General features: G+C 41.4%; 1 protein-coding gene across 1 annotated transcript in view; it reads right to left on the reverse strand.

Moving 5' to 3' along the window:
- The window catches only part of LOC125939892 (uncharacterized), a 22,808-nt gene extending 2,444 nt beyond the window's left edge, over window positions 1-20,364 (reverse strand). The window contains exons 1-8 of the mRNA XM_049655406.1: window positions 20,262-20,364; window positions 19,769-19,883; window positions 18,229-18,268; window positions 16,017-16,123; window positions 13,904-14,005; window positions 11,366-11,608; window positions 10,252-10,329; window positions 5,089-5,212 (exon numbers count right to left, since the gene is read on the reverse strand). Coding sequence (XP_049511363.1) covers window positions 5,089-5,212; window positions 10,252-10,329; window positions 11,366-11,608; window positions 13,904-14,005; window positions 16,017-16,123; window positions 18,229-18,268; window positions 19,769-19,877 — 803 coding nt within the window. The 5' untranslated portion in view covers window positions 19,878-19,883; window positions 20,262-20,364. The remainder of the gene's footprint in view (window positions 1-5,088; window positions 5,213-10,251; window positions 10,330-11,365; window positions 11,609-13,903; window positions 14,006-16,016; window positions 16,124-18,228; window positions 18,269-19,768; window positions 19,884-20,261) is intronic.
- Between the last annotated feature and the right edge of the window lie 1,415 nt (window positions 20,365-21,779).

Genomic DNA, 21,779 nt, shown 5'->3' on the forward strand with positions numbered 1-21,779 from the left:
TGTCCTAATTATCAAAGTGTCAATGAGAAATGTGTAGAGTACCCTGAAAAACTACCGATACAACTTTCTGTTGCTCAATACGTGCTACATAAATGTGTTTTTCTGAGTGTGAAAGAAGGCCGCGAATACACGCAGAATTACCGCGTGACTGTCCGCTCGAGGCACTTTGCGTGTATTCGCGGGCTTCTTTCACACTCGGAAAAAGACTTATGTAGCACGTATTGAGCAACAGAAAGCTGTATCGGTAGTTTTTCATGGTGATCTACAATTTTCTCATTGATACTTTGATAATTAGGAGAGTACTTCACGAGTTAGATAAATGATTTTATTACCTAAATAAATCTCAGTAACGAAAAAATTACTGGCGACTACTCCACTGCACCAGAAACAATACCCACTAGTTTTGCTTCGCGTAACACCGTTCCTCTTTTTTTAAATCGTGCTGCGTGATAGCTGGGACACCCTGTATGTCTCTGCGCTTGTGCAGAAATCTAGTATTGCAGTTATCAAATAGCATAAATTGTGATATGTTTGTCATTTCACACAGTTGTGGTTCGATGACAGTATATGGGAGGTCTCATGGATCGTATTTTTTGTATTATATCTTGTTGAACAAAATACTTCTAATAAAGAATTTCGTACTTGAGAGTACTCCAACTTATTTCTCGAGAACATTCACAGAATATTAAACGGAACAGCTTATTACAAAGGCTCAGGCGCATAGTTAGGAAATGAAATACTGACATTGCCTTCAAGAACATTTAAACAACTCATTGTCACCATATTATAGCCAGCAGCGCTTTGTAGTATGCTTTTGCTCGCCTGAACTTAATTACGTATTATAGCTAACCTACATTGCTCATGAAGATGTTGCTTCCCCATGTGTTTTTCTTCATTGAGTGTGTACTTCAAGTAATTTTGTGCCTTTGGAAAATGAATAGTGGCTTTTGTGCACAAGTAATATTCTAGGAACTGGAGACATTTTTGGCTTCCACATATTTTGGAGGGACACTAACTCAGAGGCACTATATTTTTGAAACCTACAGCTGAGTTATAAGGGCGGTCAAGCAGGGACTATGCCCCAAAGACTATGTTAAATTTAGGGGTTACTTCAGCAATTTATTCAGACGTCTTTATTGCGATTGCGCTATATTTTTATAGCTAACCTATAAATATATCACCACGGCATGATTCAAAACTTTCTGCATCTTCAATGGGGCCAACAATGTGATGCCTGTCAGTTGCCTCTGATTTCTTTTCACCACAGATTGTCATGCAGAAGTTTGAATTATGGGGCTGAAATAAAAATGTTTGCGTCAATACTAATTCGAGCGAGTTATGTGCTCTCTTCAAAGCTTTAATGAAATGCATTGACAGTGGAAGTCTCTTCTTTAGTCCCACAATTTAAACATAACATCTGAGGAGATCTAAGCATCAAAATCTGAGGTGAAACATATCAGTCAACCGGCAGGCATGACAATATCGGCCCAGTTCGAGATGCAAATACTTTGCAGTGGAACATTGGAAATTTTCTAGGTTGGCTATAAAAATAGAATGCAATCAAAAAGAAAAATATCCCTATAAGTTGCTGAAGTAACCCCTAAATTTAACACGTCCTTTGGAGGTTACATTTGCTTTAGAAAATAGAAGACTACAGCGTAACCTCTAAAGCTACATCTTTTTTAAGAGTAGCAATGTACCTTTTATTTTATATTGGTTACAATGTACCTTATATTTTGTATTAGTTACAATGTACCTTATAATATATTAGTTACAATGTACCTTATAAATGTGAATTTGTGCACCTATACTAAGGGTTACGCAGCTAAGGGTGTATGTAAACTTATCCGTACATCAGCAGTGGTGGCCGCAACCAAACGCATGTTAGATCTTTAGTGACTGCTCATATAAATACCAGAACAAAAAGGTTATTTTCTATCTGAATGCGCAAAAAAAAGAAAACGAGAATAGCATTTCTTACTAAAAAAATATTATGCTGAATCTTTTTCTGCAATTGGAGAAAACTGCAAATGGGCTTCACCACAAGCTATCTGTGGCTTCATTTGGAATTTGAACAGCCAGCTCTTGTGATATGTGTACTCTGTACTCAATCATTATACTCAATACCGAAACTCGGCAAAAAAAGAAATTCTGCTATGTTGCATGTCGAGTTTGTAGACAATACATACTCATCAGTGAAGTGCGATAGTTAATTTTGCCGAGATAACATCTTCAACCATTTACATGCAATACGCATTCTACAATAACTCTGAAAGCTTCTATCGCACGCCTGCAAATGACCTATGCTGACATCAGGGTTCCGTTCAAGAGAGTCAGTGTCTTAAGCACGGCGGCATGAATGCTGACGCAGTGATTATAGATGGATTGTCTTATAACTGCTATCGCGATAAAGCGAAAAGAAGCCTGTCGCTGCGTCCACAACAAAGGTGTATTATGGCTCATCTTGCCAAAGTAACGACCTGAGCTCTTTACATGCGAAATCAGTTTAGAGTTAATCTGAAAACAAGCACGCATGAACACGATGGGTACAGGCATCAGGTTTCTATCAAAACAGTTGATCTCTTGAGCAATGTGTACAGTTACAAATCTTGATCTGGTATATGTCAGTTATATACGGAGTGTTTTCGCAAAGGCTGCCAGAAATTCCTGATAAACAGATAGCTCAAGATAGAAATGGGATTTTTAGACACCGCTTTACTGAGAATGTCGAGCGTCAGAAAACACAGATTTTTTCATTTTCTTGGTAATTATTTAAATAAAACATTTCATTTATTCAATTAGCACAGTTACATGGCTACACAGATTGCAAGCATTGTAGCTACTGATGAGGTTATCTCATATGAGTTTTCAATACGCATGAAAAGTACTTCTATAGGCCTTGCAGCACAAGAACTTTTTGCACTGTTTCGGTGCAAAATACAAACTGGGAGCTTGCAGAGCGCAGGAAGCCCGTAGGCACAAGAAACGTCGCCTGTTGACTGCGGACGTCTCCCGGTCGGCACCACGAAAGCCGAATGATCTCTTTTTATATCGACATGGCGATTACAGCTTGGTGGCAGGAGCGCACTTCCCCCACACGTCATTGATGCAGCAAAATGAAGCTTAGTACACTAGCTTTTTGGTCACGCCTGCCTGGAGTTTTTCTTGGCAACACATGACATGAGGCTTTTTCTTTTGACAGCACAGCTGTTTAAGCCGGCCGATAGTTCGTCTGTTGTCTTCCGAAAAAATGTGGGCTGATCCTGGCGGCAGTGCAGAAAGGGTCCAAGCGCAATGGCACATACCCATGTGAACTAGCGAAGCTGAGCCTGGATAAGTCTAGCTGAGCATGGTTGGGACTACTTAAGCTTACTCACTCATCGATAGCCAATCGATAGCCAATCAATAGCTAAATAATAATCGATCAATAATCAATAACTTCAGGAAAATAATGGTGATGCTCGCCTAGCTCAAATTCGTGGCCAATACCTTGCATACCAATCAATAGCTAATCGATAATCAACAAATAATCTATAAATTCCGGGAAATGCTGGGGATGACTTGGTAGTGCTTCGCCTAGCCCAAATACGTGGCCAATACCTTGCGATAGCCAATAGATAGCTAATCGATAATCAATTAATACTCAATAAATTTTGCAAAATGCTGGGATGACTTGGTAGTGCTTAGCCTAGCCCAAATACGATGCTAATACCTTACGATAGCCAATCAATAGCTAATCACTCATCGATCAATAATCAATAAATTGCAGTAAATGATGGGGATGACTTAGGTAGCGCTTAGCCTAGCCCAAAAGCCAGGACTAGCTAGGCGCCCATCAGCTCTGCTGTCTCTTTAGCATTGCACCTCCAGTGCAAACTACGCTTTTTTTTCGACAAAAGATAGAACCATTTATAGTTAAGTTTTCTAGCGTTTTAATGACTGTATACCGAGCTATGATATTCACACTTAATTTGCACGATCAATGACTGAGCCTTTAAGACACAAAGAAATTAGTAAAAAACAGTATGAGGCCTTACAACATGCGAACGAGGCTGTTAGCCGAAAACTTACACAAAGGACCCAAGGAAAAATTGTTACTTGTGCCTTAAAGTTTTGAAAAATGTCTACAAAAGTCAACAGATGAATACGCAACGCCGAGCACCTCAAGCTACAGGCAAGCAAGCAACAAAGTATGACATAATAAATCACAATTTCATTTGCAAAAATTCACACGGCTACTTTACGTAGCTCCTTTTTACCCATTACACTAAAAATTATACAGCCTTCCTTTCACCAGTGTATCGTAAACGGGACGTTGGTCTCGCAAGCTATTGAGTTAACTTTGGTCTAGAATCATCATTATTAGTATTCCATCTTCTACAAATCTTACTGACATGAATTATTTATTAACTTTATAAACAGGCTGATTATAACTGCTATCGGTGGAGCAAAGAAAATTGGTAACAAATGGTGTGGCAGCTTCAGCTATCCCTCTCATAGACAGGATTTGCTGCATTTTTTCCATAATATGCGCCAAAAAAATACGCAGAACTTCTGCAGAGTTCTTATAAAATAAGACTTAACTAAATTGGTTTGTCCAATGCAACACCATTCCAAGACAAGCACTTCTTTTTTCAGCAAATCTGTATATGGCTAGGTTCTGAAAATTTTTGCGTCCGTCTATCGAGTCGCATCGACAGAGAAATGTTCCACATGGGCCGATCCAAAATAATAATAAATTGGGCAGCCTCGAAAGGACGTGTAGGTTTTAAAGCTGGAACAAGAATAGAGAATTGGGCGAGTTTGAGTTCATGCACCATCTAGCAGAATGAATGCACACATATAATCATTTGTAGTCGTATCTTGTCTGTGTTAATTCGTTACGCTGCTAAGTGATTAATTTGATTCAATTCGTCAACTCTATTCCAGCAGCTGTGTCGTTTCTTGTCCGCGAACATGCCTTGCGTCGCTACGTTGTGAACATAATACCTGCACCTAATTAACTACTACTCCAGTGTGCTACACATATGACTGTTTTAACTAATAAAACTAAATGAATGGAAACGCTCAGAGTTACAACTAGCTAACCAGAACTTCCTGGTACTCTGCATGGGCAGTCGGGAAGCTGGAGGTGGAAGAAGGGCGCAACGTCCAGGAGTCTCAGGGAGAGTGCGACCGCCTCGTCCAGCCTCCAGGTCCGGTTGGCGTGCTCCTTAGCGAACGGAAAGCCGCCAAGACCCACGGACTCCAGGACGAACAGGAATGACTCACGGGTGCGAGCTGACGTCTCTGCATCATTACACACCGTGGCAGACCTTACAAAAACATTGCTAAATTCCATAAAATTTCTGTGACCTTGTTAAGTTTGCAAACTATGGCGAAGTTTTGTGCACATCTAAGAAGACTTCGTTCAGGCGTCAATAATAATTTAATGTTGTATGTTTATTGACATGCTTCAGTCTTGTTTTCGCTTGCTCCTTCCTTTGCTATCCAGTAAATATCTTGGACATAAAGAGTAAAATACAAAAGTTTACCTAAATGCTGTTCTCAGAGTCATTTATGAAGTTTTTTTGTGTGCCCGAAATGCCTATGAAGAACAAAGAGAGATTTCCAGATTATGACGTACCGTACCGCTATAGACGTTATAAGATGAAGTAGACAAACTAACGAAGGAAGTTCATTGAATATCAGTGAATAAGTAGAAGTCCAACTAAACAAATGCACACTGCAATTTTGCGCACAAGGTCATACAATTGACACTCAAAACAATGAATCAAATGGTGCTGTATTGTTATGAACCAGGAAACCCAGCTTCTCCATTGCCATCAGGAAAATTTAGCACGGCACTGCTTATTACGCTAAGAGAGAGGAGATAGATCAAGCGCTACAGAGCAAAATATTTTGCGTAATATTGCTCTAAGCACAATGAGCACACATTGTTAGCACCATGAACGGTCTCGTCAGTTTGGAAGTTTCTTGCCTTGAAGGGCGGAAAAAAATTATGCTGAAGCCGGCTACCCATTGCGAGAATCAATGTTATGCAAATTTCGCTGGTAGCTGGTTAGGTAGCCTCATTTAGGGTTGCGCGAAGTGTTACTAGAGGGTGCAACATGTCCGTGTAGGTCAGAGAAATGTTAATGACGCGAGCATGTGTGTAATGGCAACGACCAAATGACACGACCACAGTGGCATGATGTCGACAGAGACTGCACGAAGACGACAATGACGGTGACGACGATAGCATGATGCAGAACTATGCAATAAAGAAAAGTTATCGACTCCCCCCAAGCTATCCGGAAAACTGGGGCCGGCGTAGCTGCACAGTGACACACGCACCAATTACCTCAAAGCGTGGCTCAAGGAAAGAAGAGTGGTTTATATATATCCCTTACGTAATGTCATGTCTGGACTAGTATGAAAAATGCCATATTAAAAATTGGGCATATATGGCCATATCTGCCCAATTTTTAATATCCCCATATCATCATCATCAGCCTGTATTTATGTCCACTGCAGGACGAAGGCCTCTCGCTGGTATCTCCAATTACCCCTGACGCGCACTAGATGATTCTAACTTGCGCCTGCAAATTTCCCAACTTCATCGCCCCACCTAGTTTTCTGCCGACCTCGACTGCGCTTCCCTTCTCTTGGTATCCATTCTGTAACTGGATGGATGACCCACCGGTTATCCATCCTATGCATTACATGGCCTTCCCAGCTCCATTTCTTTCTCCTAATGTCAATTAGAATATCGGCTATCCCCGTTTGCTCTATGATCTACACCACTCTCTTCCTGTCCTGTAACGTTAGGCCTAACATTTTTCGTTCCATCGCTCTTTGTGCAGTGCTTAACTTATGTGGACCCCTTATATGCTATATATGGCCATATCTGCCCAATTTTTAATATGCCCATATACGGGACCCTTATATGCTATATATGGCCGTATCTGCCAAATTTTTATATGTCCATATACGGCTCTATGGACAGGTTCTAATGTGCAGTGTGATCGTAAGCTCCTCGAGCTTTTGTGACCGTCTCATTATTTTTGCTTGCAGCGCCATTGAAACTTTTCCGTGCTTACAGTGCTCAGCTATCAGAGAATACGTACAAGTAGTACTCTTGTATTCTCTGATCTCATTTCACTTGCAGCACTTGGGGGCTGGAAATTTTTGGCTAGTGCTGCAAACGCTGGATGAATGAATAAAAGTATGTGAAAGTGTTTGTCCTTTTTTGCGTAAACATAGCTTGCTTTTGGAATCAGTGTTTCATGGGTGTGCAAGTTGTATTTTCATTAGTACAAATCAATACTGCATCATCTTTGCAGCACAGATTCTACAGAGGGCTAATGTTTACACCAAATGTGCAACTCAGCCGATTATAAATAAAAACGAACATCCGGCGTGCATTCCTTAATGGTCCACGGTTTGTCATACGGCTGTCTGGCGGACATTAAGCAATGAAAACATAACGTTTGCCTAGGAAAAATTCCAATAATAATTTCTGTTGGTCTTATATGAAATATATAGGTCCCAATAAGAAAACCTACAGGTCCAATAGCAGAATGTACAGGTCCCATAGCAAAGTGTAGAGGTCCCATAAGGATTATTGCCGGTCACGTATCAGGGCAATGCAGTGTTCTATAAGGCAAATTAAATGTTTTATGGGTCCCAATTGAAGCAATAGAAGTACTGATATAAACTTGTATTGGACAAATAAAATGTTTTACAAGTCTCAATAGATATAATAGAAGTAGTGATCATGATATAAACTTGCATTGGTAGCATTGCTTGGCAAGAAGTCGACCAAGCAAACGCGCCAAACATCGCGAATAAAGGCAGAAAATTCGTCGCTTTAATAAATGGTTTATGCGTTCCAAGCTGTTTATTTGTTCTATTGAGGATATTTAGGTGCCGTTTGTTATTTCACTGCGTAATTTCGTAGAGACCATAGCTGGCCGCCAGCACACCCTGTAGGGGTAGAATAGTTGGGGCTATATCTAGGCCACATTCGGATTCGTTGTACAAGTGCTGCTGTTGCCTTGCCAAAACAGTCGACGTTTGGGAGGGTTCACGTTGAAAGATTCACTTTAGAATAAACAGTTATTGCACCTCTGTGAGAAACCACTTCCGTACACAGTACACCAATACAGGATATCAGCTATATTAGGGTGTCGGGTCTATCGTTTGATAATCCAATAAGATGAAACCTATAGAAATCAATAAAATATTTCTACTATATTTTTTCCTAGAGTACTTCCGGCGTCCATGGAACATCCGTACATCCGATGCAGACATCCGCGGGACACCCTTAGGACTGCCAATTTGTATGCGCCTTGTAGTCCTGCGGATGTCCGCCGTACATCCTTCGCCGATCTGCGGACGTCCTACGGTTAACCAAATATCCAGAAGCCGTGGTCCAGTGGACGTCCAGAGGAGCTCAAATGCCCATTGGTTATTGCACTGCGCGGTAATGACTGATCATATAGTTTGCGTTATAGTGACTTAAATGGATTTATTGATTATTTATTTGTATCCTACGAGGTCACAAGACACTATTTCGGGCCAGCGCTACCTACATCACACAAGCACAAGCTCCCCAAGCGCGTGTACACTTGGCTACGTAGCCGTGAATGAGCGCCCTGAGTCACGGATGCTCGTGGCGGCGCGCGACGACGCCAAGCCCTAATTGATTTGTTTGTATTTTGTTGTTCTGCATTAATTCGTGTTTTCTTTTCTACAAACAAGTACGAGCGGAAATGTTTTGTAATATACCAGTGTAATAAACTTCCCTCAAAAGCAGATTAGAGCCAATGACATCGCACTGAAGGTTAATAGCGAAATGATGATTACAAAAAGCAGGCGCCATGGATGTATCTACGTGTTTAGAAGGATTTGAAGGGGCTCACTCTTAGTGAGCATCCTTCATACAGAGGAACGGGGCGGTGTTGGTGCTACATCTGGCTTCAGCTTTGTGTTTAGGCATTGGTTCGATTATTTCTGTTGTAATCGTGCGATCCACGGTGTGTAATTTGGGCTGATGGCCATTCTGCATAATGTACAACTTAAATTTAGATGGTATGTGTGCTAGCTGGGTACGCTCATAAAGGCCTTAATTCAGTCGTGTATGGATACATGTGGTCATCTGCGCGCTCTTATATGGCAATGCAGATACGACAGCAGATATATGAAATATGACTTGCCATTCAAAGTTAGGCATACCTATAAATCCTTATATGACAATGTAAGGTGCTTGCTTGCAATCATATATGGCAGTAGAAGGCCCGTTTGTACCCTTACATGGCGTTATAAAGCCTTACTTGCAATCATACATGGTAGTATAAGACTTTATCTGGACCCTTATATGGCAGTATAGGGCCTTATCTGGACCCTTATATGGCAGTATAAGTCCTTACTCTGATCCTTATATGGCAGTGTGAGGCATTATTTGCACACTTATATGTCCAAATAAGGCCATATATGAAACATATAAGGGCCATATCTGACATTTTCGTAAGTTAAGGTTCATTCGCGTGTTCCGTACATGCGCCTATGTCTAGAACGCTCGGTTGCTGCGCTGGCGTACCATAGTTCAGATATCACCACCGGACACATCTTCACATTAAAGAGGACCCAAATAAGGAGAGACAGTAACCTTCCTACCGTAAATGTGCATATAACACTGCTGCGCGCATCCATGAGCCTACACCAACTCGGACGATTTTCTGTCCTACGGCATGCCTGCGGTACCGCGGCTGAAGCTAGTCCCGCAATTTCGTTCACGTTTTCTATTAGGTGGCAGATAGACAACATAAATATTTATTTTTACAACGCGTATAACTTGAAACGAGACGTAATGTTAATAAGCCATCTATTGTTATTGTATTTTCATTTTTGTTTGCTCTTACGACTTTGTTTTTTGTGCATACGAGACCGTCGCACGTTTTTAGCTATGCTCAAAAGCAAAATGGCGTCCGCATCTTCTGATGAGCTTGGATGAGCGCTCATCCCTTACTGGCCCGCCGCGGGCAGCTTTTTCAAAGTCTGATGACCAATTTCTGCAACAAGTGACCCTCGAAGCATACGCAATAAATTGTGTGCAACGTTTACATGGAAACCACCTGAAACGATCCGTAACTCACAGCCAACTCACAGCCAGCCTGGACTACTTCTCGTAGGAATACATGGGCAGGAGCGCCGCCGTGGTAGCGTTCGCTTCATAGCCAAGAAAAGTATATATCGGTAATCACTCACGGGTAGAGGAGCAGTTGTGCACAAAGCTAGTCACTTCAGCCAGAGCGGTGTCCATGATCCGCATGTTCTTCGCATCTTCTGCGTGCCGAGACAAAAAGACGATCTTAGAAAAAACCTGACGCCCTACATGAAGATAAACATAATACGTTTTCTCCTACAAAGATTTCCTCATTCCTTTTATTATTCTTGTTACCATTAACGAGGAAATCTCGCTGATATTGTTGTTTCAGATGGTGGGCAACCTCTTTTACTTGCTTCACATTTTTACCGAATTCCATGTTGAAATTCAGCTTGACACTTTTCAGAAAATTTTGGGGAGAATTCATGTTCTTGACAGCGAAGAAGCTGCCAAAATTGTCCGCACCAACTGAGACCAAGAAGTCATGGGAGGAAGGGGACTTTGCAATTTCGTAAGTACACTGGAGCTTTTTTTTTCACCAATACAAAACGATTTATTTATTTATTTATTTATTTAGTTATTTATTTATTTATTTATTTATTTATTTATTTATTTATTTATTTATTTATTTATTTATTCACTTACTTATTTACGCTTGCATCCTATGTAGTTACAAAAAGAAACCGTAGAGAAGCGGTACCCATGTACGTTCGCACATAATTAAGGAATACTCACCAGTACAAACAAAACAATAATTTCGCTTTGTTTTATATGTTCCTCGATTTTTACGTTACTATCACTAACCTTCACCAGAGAACCCTACATTTACGTAGCCCGGTTAAAGACCCACGAAAAAGCAAACGAGTTCCCTGCATCACTGATGAATGATATAAATGTAGCAATATTCTAACTCTGTTTTCAGAACGATTGCGCCAGTAATGCTGTGACGGGGGTTGTGGGTGAAACTTCATGGCTATAGACGCCTTGCTTAAATGCGTAACTAGAGATATGTTAGTGTAAGGACGGGTTATCGCGCTTAAGTTCATCTGTTCTCTTGTCGCTGACCCATCCCTTAATACACCTTTAAGCGCTACGTCTTGTCCATTATGCGACTTGTGACTCGGATGCTAAGTCGCAGATATTACTGCGAAAATTTTCTCTGCAGGTGGTCGCGTTTGCAGGATAGTTGACCTTCGAGAAATTACGATGAAATACCTCGGACGTAGCGCAGTGCCGAACGGTACAGGTACGCGACGCTGGCATGCTTGTAAGGCAACCACTGCGGGTACGTCCGGTTCAGCAGGTCCTCGGTGCACACAAAGCTGTAGAAATCACTGCACGGTGGCACCTGCCAGCTGAACAGTCCCTGAGGCTTGGCCTTAAAGTACAAGGCTGTAACGGCATTATGGGGCAGAACGTTACCACAGATATTGCTTTTATAAACTATGGGTTGGGCTGCTAATAGAAAAAAAAAGAAAAACGAAAAAAAACAAGCGACCAGAAAAAAGAAGTTGATCAGGAAATATCACTAACGAGTATCAACTTAGCTCCTATGTTATGCGTTAATTTTGTGTACAAGGCAGATTACCTGCGAAATAGAGATCGTGCGATACCCATCATTGATGAAGGTTAGTCTCGAAGCAGGACTTTATTTATTTATTTACTACATGGCTATTCTCATGTCGTACAGTGCGATCCAAAGTTAAATAGAATTCCGAAGCAGCAATGAAGTCAATCTAACTGGAATGTTTTCATGCTTTTATCGAAAAAGAAAACTGGCAATATAATCAATTGGGATTAAATATACAAATGTACATCACTGTGCGGACTTTTTTGTTATATCTTAGCAATAGTCAACGGCAGTACACTAACTACATGTTTTATTTAACAGTTGATCATACAGCACTACAGCCTTAGCTAATTTTAACGTACCCACTAGAGGCCCTTTGCGTGCGTCTTCAGTCTACTGCACCGGATACTACAGTTCACGAAATACATGAAAAGTTGGACGTGCGATAATGATAATTGTGATGATGTTTATTATCATTTATGGCAGTCTCTAAAATATGGAAGGTGACAAATAATCACCTAGCCTATGTTAGCTATTTCAGTTGCACCGTATAGTAATCAAGCATTAAATTTCAGCCTTATATCGTGAAATATCCGTGTCTCTGAACATACAGTTCGCATCTCACCGCATTTTTCCGCCGCCATGCCGACAACGCCATCTTGTGTCGACGATAACTATGATTGTAATTTGAACATACTCAATGATGGTGCAAAGGTGTCGGCCGCGACAATTGTTAGCATATGGTGCATATCTTTTTTTCTAATCCTGCGGCATGAGACAGTCATACAGCTGCGATACAGGCACGCAACTCAAAACTTCTTTTAGTGTGGTGTCAATAGAACAAGAAATGAAAAATAAGGTGAAGGAATTTCTACTTCGGCTTCGCGTATATCGCCGCAACTGCCACCAACCAACAAAATGTATTACCGGTATGCGGTACTACATTACCAACTGCCAGGAAAAGTTGGTAAAAATCTAGTAAAAATGTAGTACGTTTTACTGCCTTCGATAACTAAGACTTAGTAGCGCGGCCTTTGTTAAGTGATTACAACATTTTGCGCGTGGTTACTAACTTTTTAATACCTAATTACTAACGCAAGAGATCCGCGGATGAACGGAAGTCAACTTAGTAAAAAGCACTACCTCGATTTACCCGTGTTCTGTTATGCTGTGTGGTAAACATTAATGCGACATGTATATAAAATTTAGGTCCTCTATTTAAGTTCCCATATTGAAGTTGCAATAATAGTTATGCGTTACCTCTTGGTGCACATATGTGCAAACAGTACGTTACACAAATGTGGGTTCATATGGTTGTTTATTTATCCAAATGAATAGGTGCTCAGCAGTACAACCTGTGGCCATAAATGTTAGGGGTATATATATAGACAATGTTCTTCACGGAAACAAGTCGCATAATTCATTGTTCATTGTATCCTGCAATACGCTGTTCTCCTTTATCGTTTGTTCCTCTCTGTATCGTGCCGTTTTTTGCACGCATCTTAATGTTCCTACCAAACATGACTCTTATGCGCCATTTTTTGGTGATGTCACAAAACTGGCTAAATTGTGTGTAAATGGGGCTCTCGTATTTTTTTTTTGTTTACAGGGTTGTTATATGCTTTTAAAAGAGAAGCGACTTAATTATGTTTGGCCTGTAAAAGAGCCGGCTGTAAAGAAGACAGGCTCCAATATAACTTATTTGGATAGCAAATGCTACTATACCGGTACCACTATTATTTATGGTTCGTAAACTGTCACTACTTGTGCACATCGCATGCAGGAGCTTCTCTGGGCAGCGAATGCTACTACCTGTGCCGTGACTACCTTCTGTTATTATGATCTTAGTAAACTTTGTAGCACGCCGTTACCACCGCTCATACAGATACTCTGGCAGGAGCTTTTTTTTTCTTTTCCAGTGTATGTCTAAAACTACTGAATGGCACGCAAGCTTCCAGTATTCCGTTTACTAGCTGTCCAATGGCTTTCTCAAAGCAGAAAGCCGCTTATTGTATCTGCATTAGAGTCCGTTGTCCTATATATTGGACGAATACGATTACGTTGACCACAACGTTGCATGATGGCTGAACTGTTTAGGTGCGAAGAGGAAAATGAATCCGTAACCGTGGGTGTCGTCGCACAGCCAGGCTACGGCTCCCCTCAAGTCACTCAAGTCAACTTACACTCAGGCAGGCAGGGCTTGTCTACGCACTCTGGCGGAATGCTGCTGCTGCTGATGGCGGTCATGGTGGTGACGCCAAGCTCGTCCTCTTGGCCACCATGTGCTGGGGATAATTAGCTCAGTCAAATAGCAAATAAACGAATGATCGTAGCGAAGTTCACAAACATTCATATTAAGCGGACACGAACAAGAAATTATGCAATGCTAAAGAGACAGTCTGCATGGTTGTTCACCTGCTGCTAGTTTTTTTATTGCGCAACGCACATCAATATATAATACTGACACAATCAGTTGACACACGCGGGGATGAGTCGGTCTCTTAAAAACACTCCTTATTTCGATGAAACTGCTAATCAAATTTGAATAATTCTTCTTCTTAGGTCGACGGACATGTGACTCCTATATGCTGTGAACTATTCCATCAAATGCTTCAGTAATACTGCTCATCAAATCTGAATTTTTGTTAGATCGGCGAATGCGATTCGGAAATTTGCGAACGATTTCGTCGAATGCGCGCGACGCTTGAAATACTTGGGAAAAGTAGGATCGCGGTGGTATACCGCTATTTATTTTCCTATTCGAGGAGGGCTTTGTTCAGCGTACAAAAATACATATAAATAGGCAAAACCTCGCATTGTGATGCAACTTCAGTGAGATATTGCAGTAAGACTCATTTTCACCTTTTAAACAACATAGGCGTCTTGTGCTTCGGCTTCTATAGCATGTGTCAGATATGATAAGATGATATACTATTATTACCCGCCCTTTATTGGCCTTTTACGTGCAGGTTCATGCAGAGTTTCTATCATGAAAATAAAAGGTATCGCTAGAGGCGTAGTTTATATCTCTTGATCTTTCATTTCTACAACCTACAGATTTTACGTAACATGAATCAGTAATCATCGATAACCTACTCGGCCGACTATTATGCCAAGGTGCATCGGCACTGCAAGTCTTAAGAAAAGCTAACAAACGGCATCCTTACCGGTGAACTTTCTTCCTCGAATTCGTACCTGGGGGTCTGAAATTATAAAAAAAATGAACAGTACTAAAGAACAAAAAATCTAATTAAGTAAAATGAGCCAGTTTAGACTAGAGGCCTACAAATAGGTAATTAGGTCATCGAACAAACAAAAGCACCTTTATCCATAATGCCTTCTCGCCACTTTAATTTTGCCACTATTTCAGCAAAGCCAGACACTGCTATGCGGCTTAGCAGGAATTAAAAATAAATATCGTTATTTGCTTCTGTTTCGAGTGAATGTATATATAGGAAACTCGGGTCAGCGACATTTTTGAGCACATTGTTGACAGCTACAAGTGCACCACTACACTGCACACCGCAGTTCATACGGCTGACGGACTACAAGGGCTGTAGCGGTACAGGTATCGAGGTGAAAACTTATGTCTTGGTAAAACCTTTTTCACGGAAATTGAAAAACACATAAGGCTAAGAGACAAGCAACTTGCAGTATGTTGCACCAACTTGCCCAAACAGAAGTACTCCTCAGACAATGAAACGAGGTCAAGCGTGGGGAAGATGAAAGGTTGCCTTCTTTTGAAACGTAGAATTTATATGTAAAAACTTCCATTGGCTACGTTGTCTGATGCAAATAACAAACAATCTAAGAGTTTGGGTACCTCGTGCTGTGTCTATAGCTTCCATTGTCATTGTTTTTTTTGTTTTTTTTTTTTTTTGCGGTGTAAATCGTGAATGCCTCGGTTCACCTTATTCTTGTTGCTAATCAAAGTTAGAAAGTTGTTCTGCTTCATTTCGTGTGATTGATTTATATTTATTATTTATTACCATGTTTAATTGTTCCTTGTGCACATAGTTCTGTTTTAAGTTAGCACCGACTTCGGTGTAGTCCTGAAAAAAAATTGTTTATGTTTTTTAATGTGTGTTATCTCTTTGGATGTGCGCTATAATTAGAGAGTACTTGAATAAGAAAATGATAGTATACAAGTGTCTTACTATAAAGTGAAGCGGTAGTTGGTGAGTGCAACGAAAGAACGCGTTCAATTATTATTCTCGAACGCTGATCGTATATTTTTCCTGGCACAAGGTTTCTTGAAATGCGCCCACACAGACAGATAAAGAGCGGTTTGCGTACGGGGTGAGCTGAGAAGCACGGGAAACAAGATGGCGCACACGAGCAAGAGGGCGAAGGTGGCGAGGAGGATGATGGCAGCACAGAGACCCACGTGTGAAAGGCGGAACCTGCAAACGAACGCGAATGGCAATAGGGCATTGTTGTTCAACTATACTGAATTGGGATGACGTGCACCCGCTTTGCGCAAACATCAGCCCACGGCAAACAGAAGCAACGGTCACACACACACAAAAAAAAACGCTGTAGGCTTTCATGTGAATAAAATTGCCACACAACACGCCACACACACACGCACACAGATACCTACATACATGCACACAGAAAGAAATTGCCATGACTACGCTGCCATGACTTCGTTGAAAACATATGTTGTTGCAATCGTGTCGTCAACATGCATGCTTTACTTCAGGTCATCTATTTCTTTTAAACGAAAAGGTTCCCATGCAAAGCGCCCATGTATGGCATCGGCAGCCGCATTGGCGCCGCCATGACACATCGATTTGATGCTTGCCGTATGATAAAACGCCCGTCCAACGTAAGCTCAAACACAAACAGTCTCTTTCTCTCTCACACACACACACATCACACAAGAAAAATTGTAAATTCACAATCTTGGAATGATAAATAAATTACGGCGATCCAATGCATATCTTGTAATATTCCAGGTGTCTTGCTATCGCTGCACCAAATTTTTAAAAAGTTGCCTGCGGTAATAGCACAACTATACTCCTTGAGCTAAATTACTCGGTGAGGCGGAGAGAAATCAAACTGCCTAATTGAATAATTATTATAATTTCACTAATTACTTCTTAAATTTATTACGTTACGGCACTTGTTGCAATTTACGAATTGTAGCCGATGATTTCGCAAGGTGTTTCCACATGGAAAAAATTTTCACAACCACATAAATTTCGAGGTATAAATTTTTCAACTGTCCGACGAATACATTCGTTCAAGTTACTTTTGCGCTTCAATGTATCAAACAGCTTTTTCTTAAAATAGTAAGTGGAACAACAGTTGACTTTTACCTCAAGTTTGACGGCCCGTATTTCGAAACCGGTACCATCTTCAGAATTTTGTCCAAGTTGATATGGCTTGGAAACTAACTAGCTACAATTCGCATATTTCAATATGTCTCTTAATCATTCAGTAAAAGCCTAATCAGGCAATTCATTAATTGTTCAATTCCACATTTCGTTGCTGGGGAAAGTAATGCCCGTCTTATCGAGTAATTTAGTTCAAGGGTTAGAATTGTTAGACTCTCCATGGTCCTTTTTGTTTAATTTCTTTGCATCCAATTCGCTGTCTCTGTTTCTCTCACTTTCTTTCTGATGACTCCTGGTTGTCTATTTACACTTTAAATTAGCCTGTACTTGACTGCCAACTTTCTTGACCTCTTCCTCCATTCTGGGTCCATGCTTTTCAGGTACACATACTTGTGCAGTTAAGCCGCCCATTTATTTTAATTCGTGTTCCTATGTCTTTCTTCAAAACTAATTTTGCTCTGCGCTTCCCTGACTTCAAACGAGGCCGAACCATGTCCCACTGCACTGCCTCATTTGTGGTTTTCCCGTGGGCTCCCAAAGCCAACCGGCCTACCGATCTTTGCTTAATTTCCAACCCCGACAAGATCTCCGATTTTCAGCATAGAATGTCATTTGGCGAACGTTTGCGCTGGCACCGTTACTCCTTTCCAAATTCCATGCCCCACCTCATATTTATTGTGGCCCCTAAGTGCTCTATGTTTCATTATTGCTGCATTCCGCTACCCCTTTATTTTCAGATTATCTTGGTGGGTGCTTGAGTAAGTCTTTCCTTCGTTTATGTATACGGCAAGGTATTTATATGGCTTGACTAAGGGTATGATTTGCTGTTGAATGGACACCACGTAATTACTCGTGTCTTCATTAAATATCACTATTTCCAGATTTCTCTGTGCTAAACTTAAGGCCTAGATTGTCGCTGCGTTGCCAAACATATTCGTCAAGTGTCTGTAAATCTCTTGCATTGTCCGCTAGTAGCACTATGCCATCCACATACATCATTCCGGGGATCTTCTGTTGCATCATTTGCCCATTACGAATGTGTGATAAATCAAACGCTAATCCACTGTTTTCCAGTCGTCTTTCTGTGCCCTTAACGTAATGCTTACTAATTTGGCAATGTCATGCGCTAGCAGCAAACTTACGAAGTGCCAAAGAGCGTAACTTACATGTAGAAGTGTGGAATCCCGCCCTCCAAGCTCGGAGAACCTACGATGAAAAGGGAAAAAGCGGACAAACGGAATATACAAGGGCGGCATTCCAGCTACCGAGGGAATCTGCATTTTCACATACAATAAATATTGTATTTTTTGACACAGTAGTTCATTCTGCTCAATGCGTCTTCTTTCTCTTTCATTTTGTTTACTTGTGATGGCCCGCAGTTCCATCTTTTTTTATTGTGATCTCAAATGCTAATCAGCTAGTTTATTTATAGTTTTGTTCATTGCTAACCATCCAAAATGGATGATTTCACCGTCATTTTAGCTGATAAGAAAATTCCAAGTGTAAATAATGGGTCAGATCTTCTCTGACGGTATTCGATAGAGCAACTTTCACGCAAGCTGTTACATTCCCGAGAAAACATCAGTGAAACAATACGTGCAGGGGTCGCAAAACGACAAAACGATGACGCAACTAGCAGTTCTTCGCGCGCGAATGTCGCCACGTAAGTGTATTGTCAACACCTGTCTCGTTTTCTGTTTTCCTCAACTGTGCAGGCACTCAAATCTCTAGCACATCTCTCCTGAGCACCAGAAGTGAGCAAGGCACGCAGCACAATTATTTAGTCCAGATCCTAGAATGCGGCAAAAGTGCAACAGCAGCGGTTAGCGAAAAGAACAGGGTTGTTACTGCACGTTATGCAACCACAATCTCCGTAGGGGATCATCTAGACAAGCTGTATAAAGCATGACGTCAAGAGGATGAGGCGTCGCTGCCGTCGCATACCATGTGGGCAAAAAAAAAACATTTCAAATAAACACACTGCGGCAAGCTAGATTAACAGACGTAGCCAAGGCTACAAAATTTACTTTGCAGATACTGCTGCTGGTCGAAGTGGATAACTGCGTTAGAGAGAAATGTCAATGCACTCGACTGCTTTTTCGTCCCTTACCACTGCCTGTTTTCAAAACATGTAGCTTGTCTATGACCTACTCAGTTTAGATGCACGCTTGTTGTTACGCCAAGGTTTGTGGCCCTCAGCTAGGCACTGCAGGGCCACCACGATCTTTTGTGTAAGCATGCACATGAGTCGACCATGCCGCCGAGAAGTGTGGAAGCTCACGGACGGCAAACCAAGGGCACAAATAATGTGTTCTACAAGCCATTCAGCCTGTTATGAGTCCATCTTCAACAGCACCAATTACAAGAAGGACGAACAAAGGGAACACATGACATGTGGTGAGTTCTGTTTGCTCGCCCCTGTTGTAAGTGGTGTGGTTAAAGGTGGACCATTACCAACTTGTCCCGTTTGCAACAACAAGTTTGGTATGGGTGGACCATGACAGAAAACAACAAAGTTCGCATGAATGGCGTCAATAAATGGTGAGTAAATAATAATACATTTTGGGGTTTTACGTGCCATAACCACGATGTGATTACGAGGCATAATGCAGTGAGGGAATCCAGATATATTTTGACTGCTTGTGGTTCTTTAACGTGGACCCAATGACTGACTACATGATGGCTGGTGAGCAACAGCAGACTTACCCGCAGGTGGTCGTCCATGCCGAAAGTAGATAGGATGCGGTTCCGAAATCTGGCCCCTCTGACTGTCGTCGTTTACAGCAGAAGTTCTGCGCTTTGAGCCGGCTCTCATTCTGGCCTGCATTTAGCAACAACGGCATCCATCAAGCTTTGATTCCAGCTCCGAACGCCTACAAGAAGCACTAACCAACTTTCTGTCGAGCGAAAAACAACCTTTGTGTTCTTTTTCACATGACACGATACTCGAAAAACATAGAGCTGAACAGAGATGTAAGAATCACAGGCACCTATTCGTCTCTTCCTAGTATTGTGCTCACACGTAGCCAGCGAAATTATTGGTATGGATTGCATGAAACTATGTAAATCAATGATGCTGCTGGGCTGAGAGGGTAATTCTGGCGAACCAGATAACCGAGAAAGTATTCACCCACAAAAATTATTTCTGCATATTATATTCAACGCACAGGGCAAGGGAGACCAAACTCGTCGCACTTACTTTGTCTTCCGAGTGAATAGTTAAATTCAGGCCTTTCTCAATCAAGCGAACAGAGGCGAACGGCTGCGCAGCGTCTTCTTCATTGTCGTTTCCGAGGCATGCGTGGTTATCCGAACACAGCAAAAAAGAAAGAAAGAAAACAGGGTGATGAAGAAGTTTGCAAACAACTACATTGAAAGCAATAAATTACATTTTTTATAAATACAGGGTCATGGGAATAGTGGCGTGAAGCGCAGGGTACATAGTAACAGCTCTGACATGAATGGGCGTTTTTTGAAGTGTTTATGTGAGATGTGAGACCCCCCTCTCCTTGAAGCCCTGCTATCTGAATATAATTTAGCATAGTTTTACAAATTTACTTTCCGCAGTGGACGATGGTTGCGAAGCAACGTAAAATATTGGAGCGTTATTTGGTGGTTTCGGTGATGTTCCAGAGCAGTTGTGCGGGGAAACCGCGACCACATTGCTGACTATCCTTGCAAGAATTGATTTCGCCACTCTACAAACTGTCGAAATACTTATCTCAGTCTGTTGTGCTTTTTGTATCAAACCTATAGTAAGCCTGCAACAAATGCCATGAACGAATATAAATACATCGGTTGACTTGTACCCGTTACCCAATCAGATGTACTGTTAGTAGAGCCAATCAATCCATCAATCAATCAATCAGTTTATTTCAAATTCAAATAGTGGAGGGTCCCGGAAGTAGAAGCTCTAGAGAGCTTGACAACGCTTCCTAGACCATGTACAGTTCAGCAGCTACGTACATTTTAAAGGACATTTCACACTTCATCAAAGTACCCGTTCAGCACCACAGTACATTAGCAGCAGCATTACGTATCTGCCTTGTGTACAAAACGTCTGTAAACGTCAGTCGGCAAAATGTATGGCACCAAAGGTTCCCGGGCTAGTCATATAGGCAATAAGAGGGTATGCATTGACGTAATCGTGGCCGCCATATTGTTGTAAACTCAGCATGTCGAAACACGACGCGCTATTTCGATTGGGTTATCCCGAGCAGCACAGTGTAAACTGTGAATATGAATACGAAATGGTGCATGTACCGTCACGTAAACTCTATATATACAACTCGTCTCTTGGTTAGGTTGGTCGGCCATGTAAGTTCTCATGGTGGATAAGAAACGTATGATATTAAATGGGCCAAATAGAATTGTACTGTATAGATAATTTCTGTTTAACGCGGAAAGGCAACAAGAGGGCTGTAAGAAACACCGTAGTGTGGTTCGAGATTGCTTTCGACCACCTGAGCTTTTCTTTTTTAATTGAGCCGTAAGAAGGATGTACGGGATTTTTTACATTCTGTTGAGGATTTAAACAAATGAAGTACGATCTTTGCAAGACAGGATGGAAAAACGTTGCCACCAGGACTATACTAGTCGCATCTTACTAATCCCATCTTAGTCTTTATGAGAAACAATGTGTTTTCCTTGCCTTTTATTTCGACTTTGGCCCGACAGCATGTGGCCTCGACGGACTACGTACATAGAAGTCGGCGTA

Source organism: Dermacentor silvarum, chromosome 9 (genome assembly GCF_013339745.2).
Source record: "Dermacentor silvarum isolate Dsil-2018 chromosome 9, BIME_Dsil_1.4, whole genome shotgun sequence".
NCBI lineage: Eukaryota > Metazoa > Arthropoda > Arachnida > Ixodida > Ixodidae > Dermacentor > Dermacentor silvarum.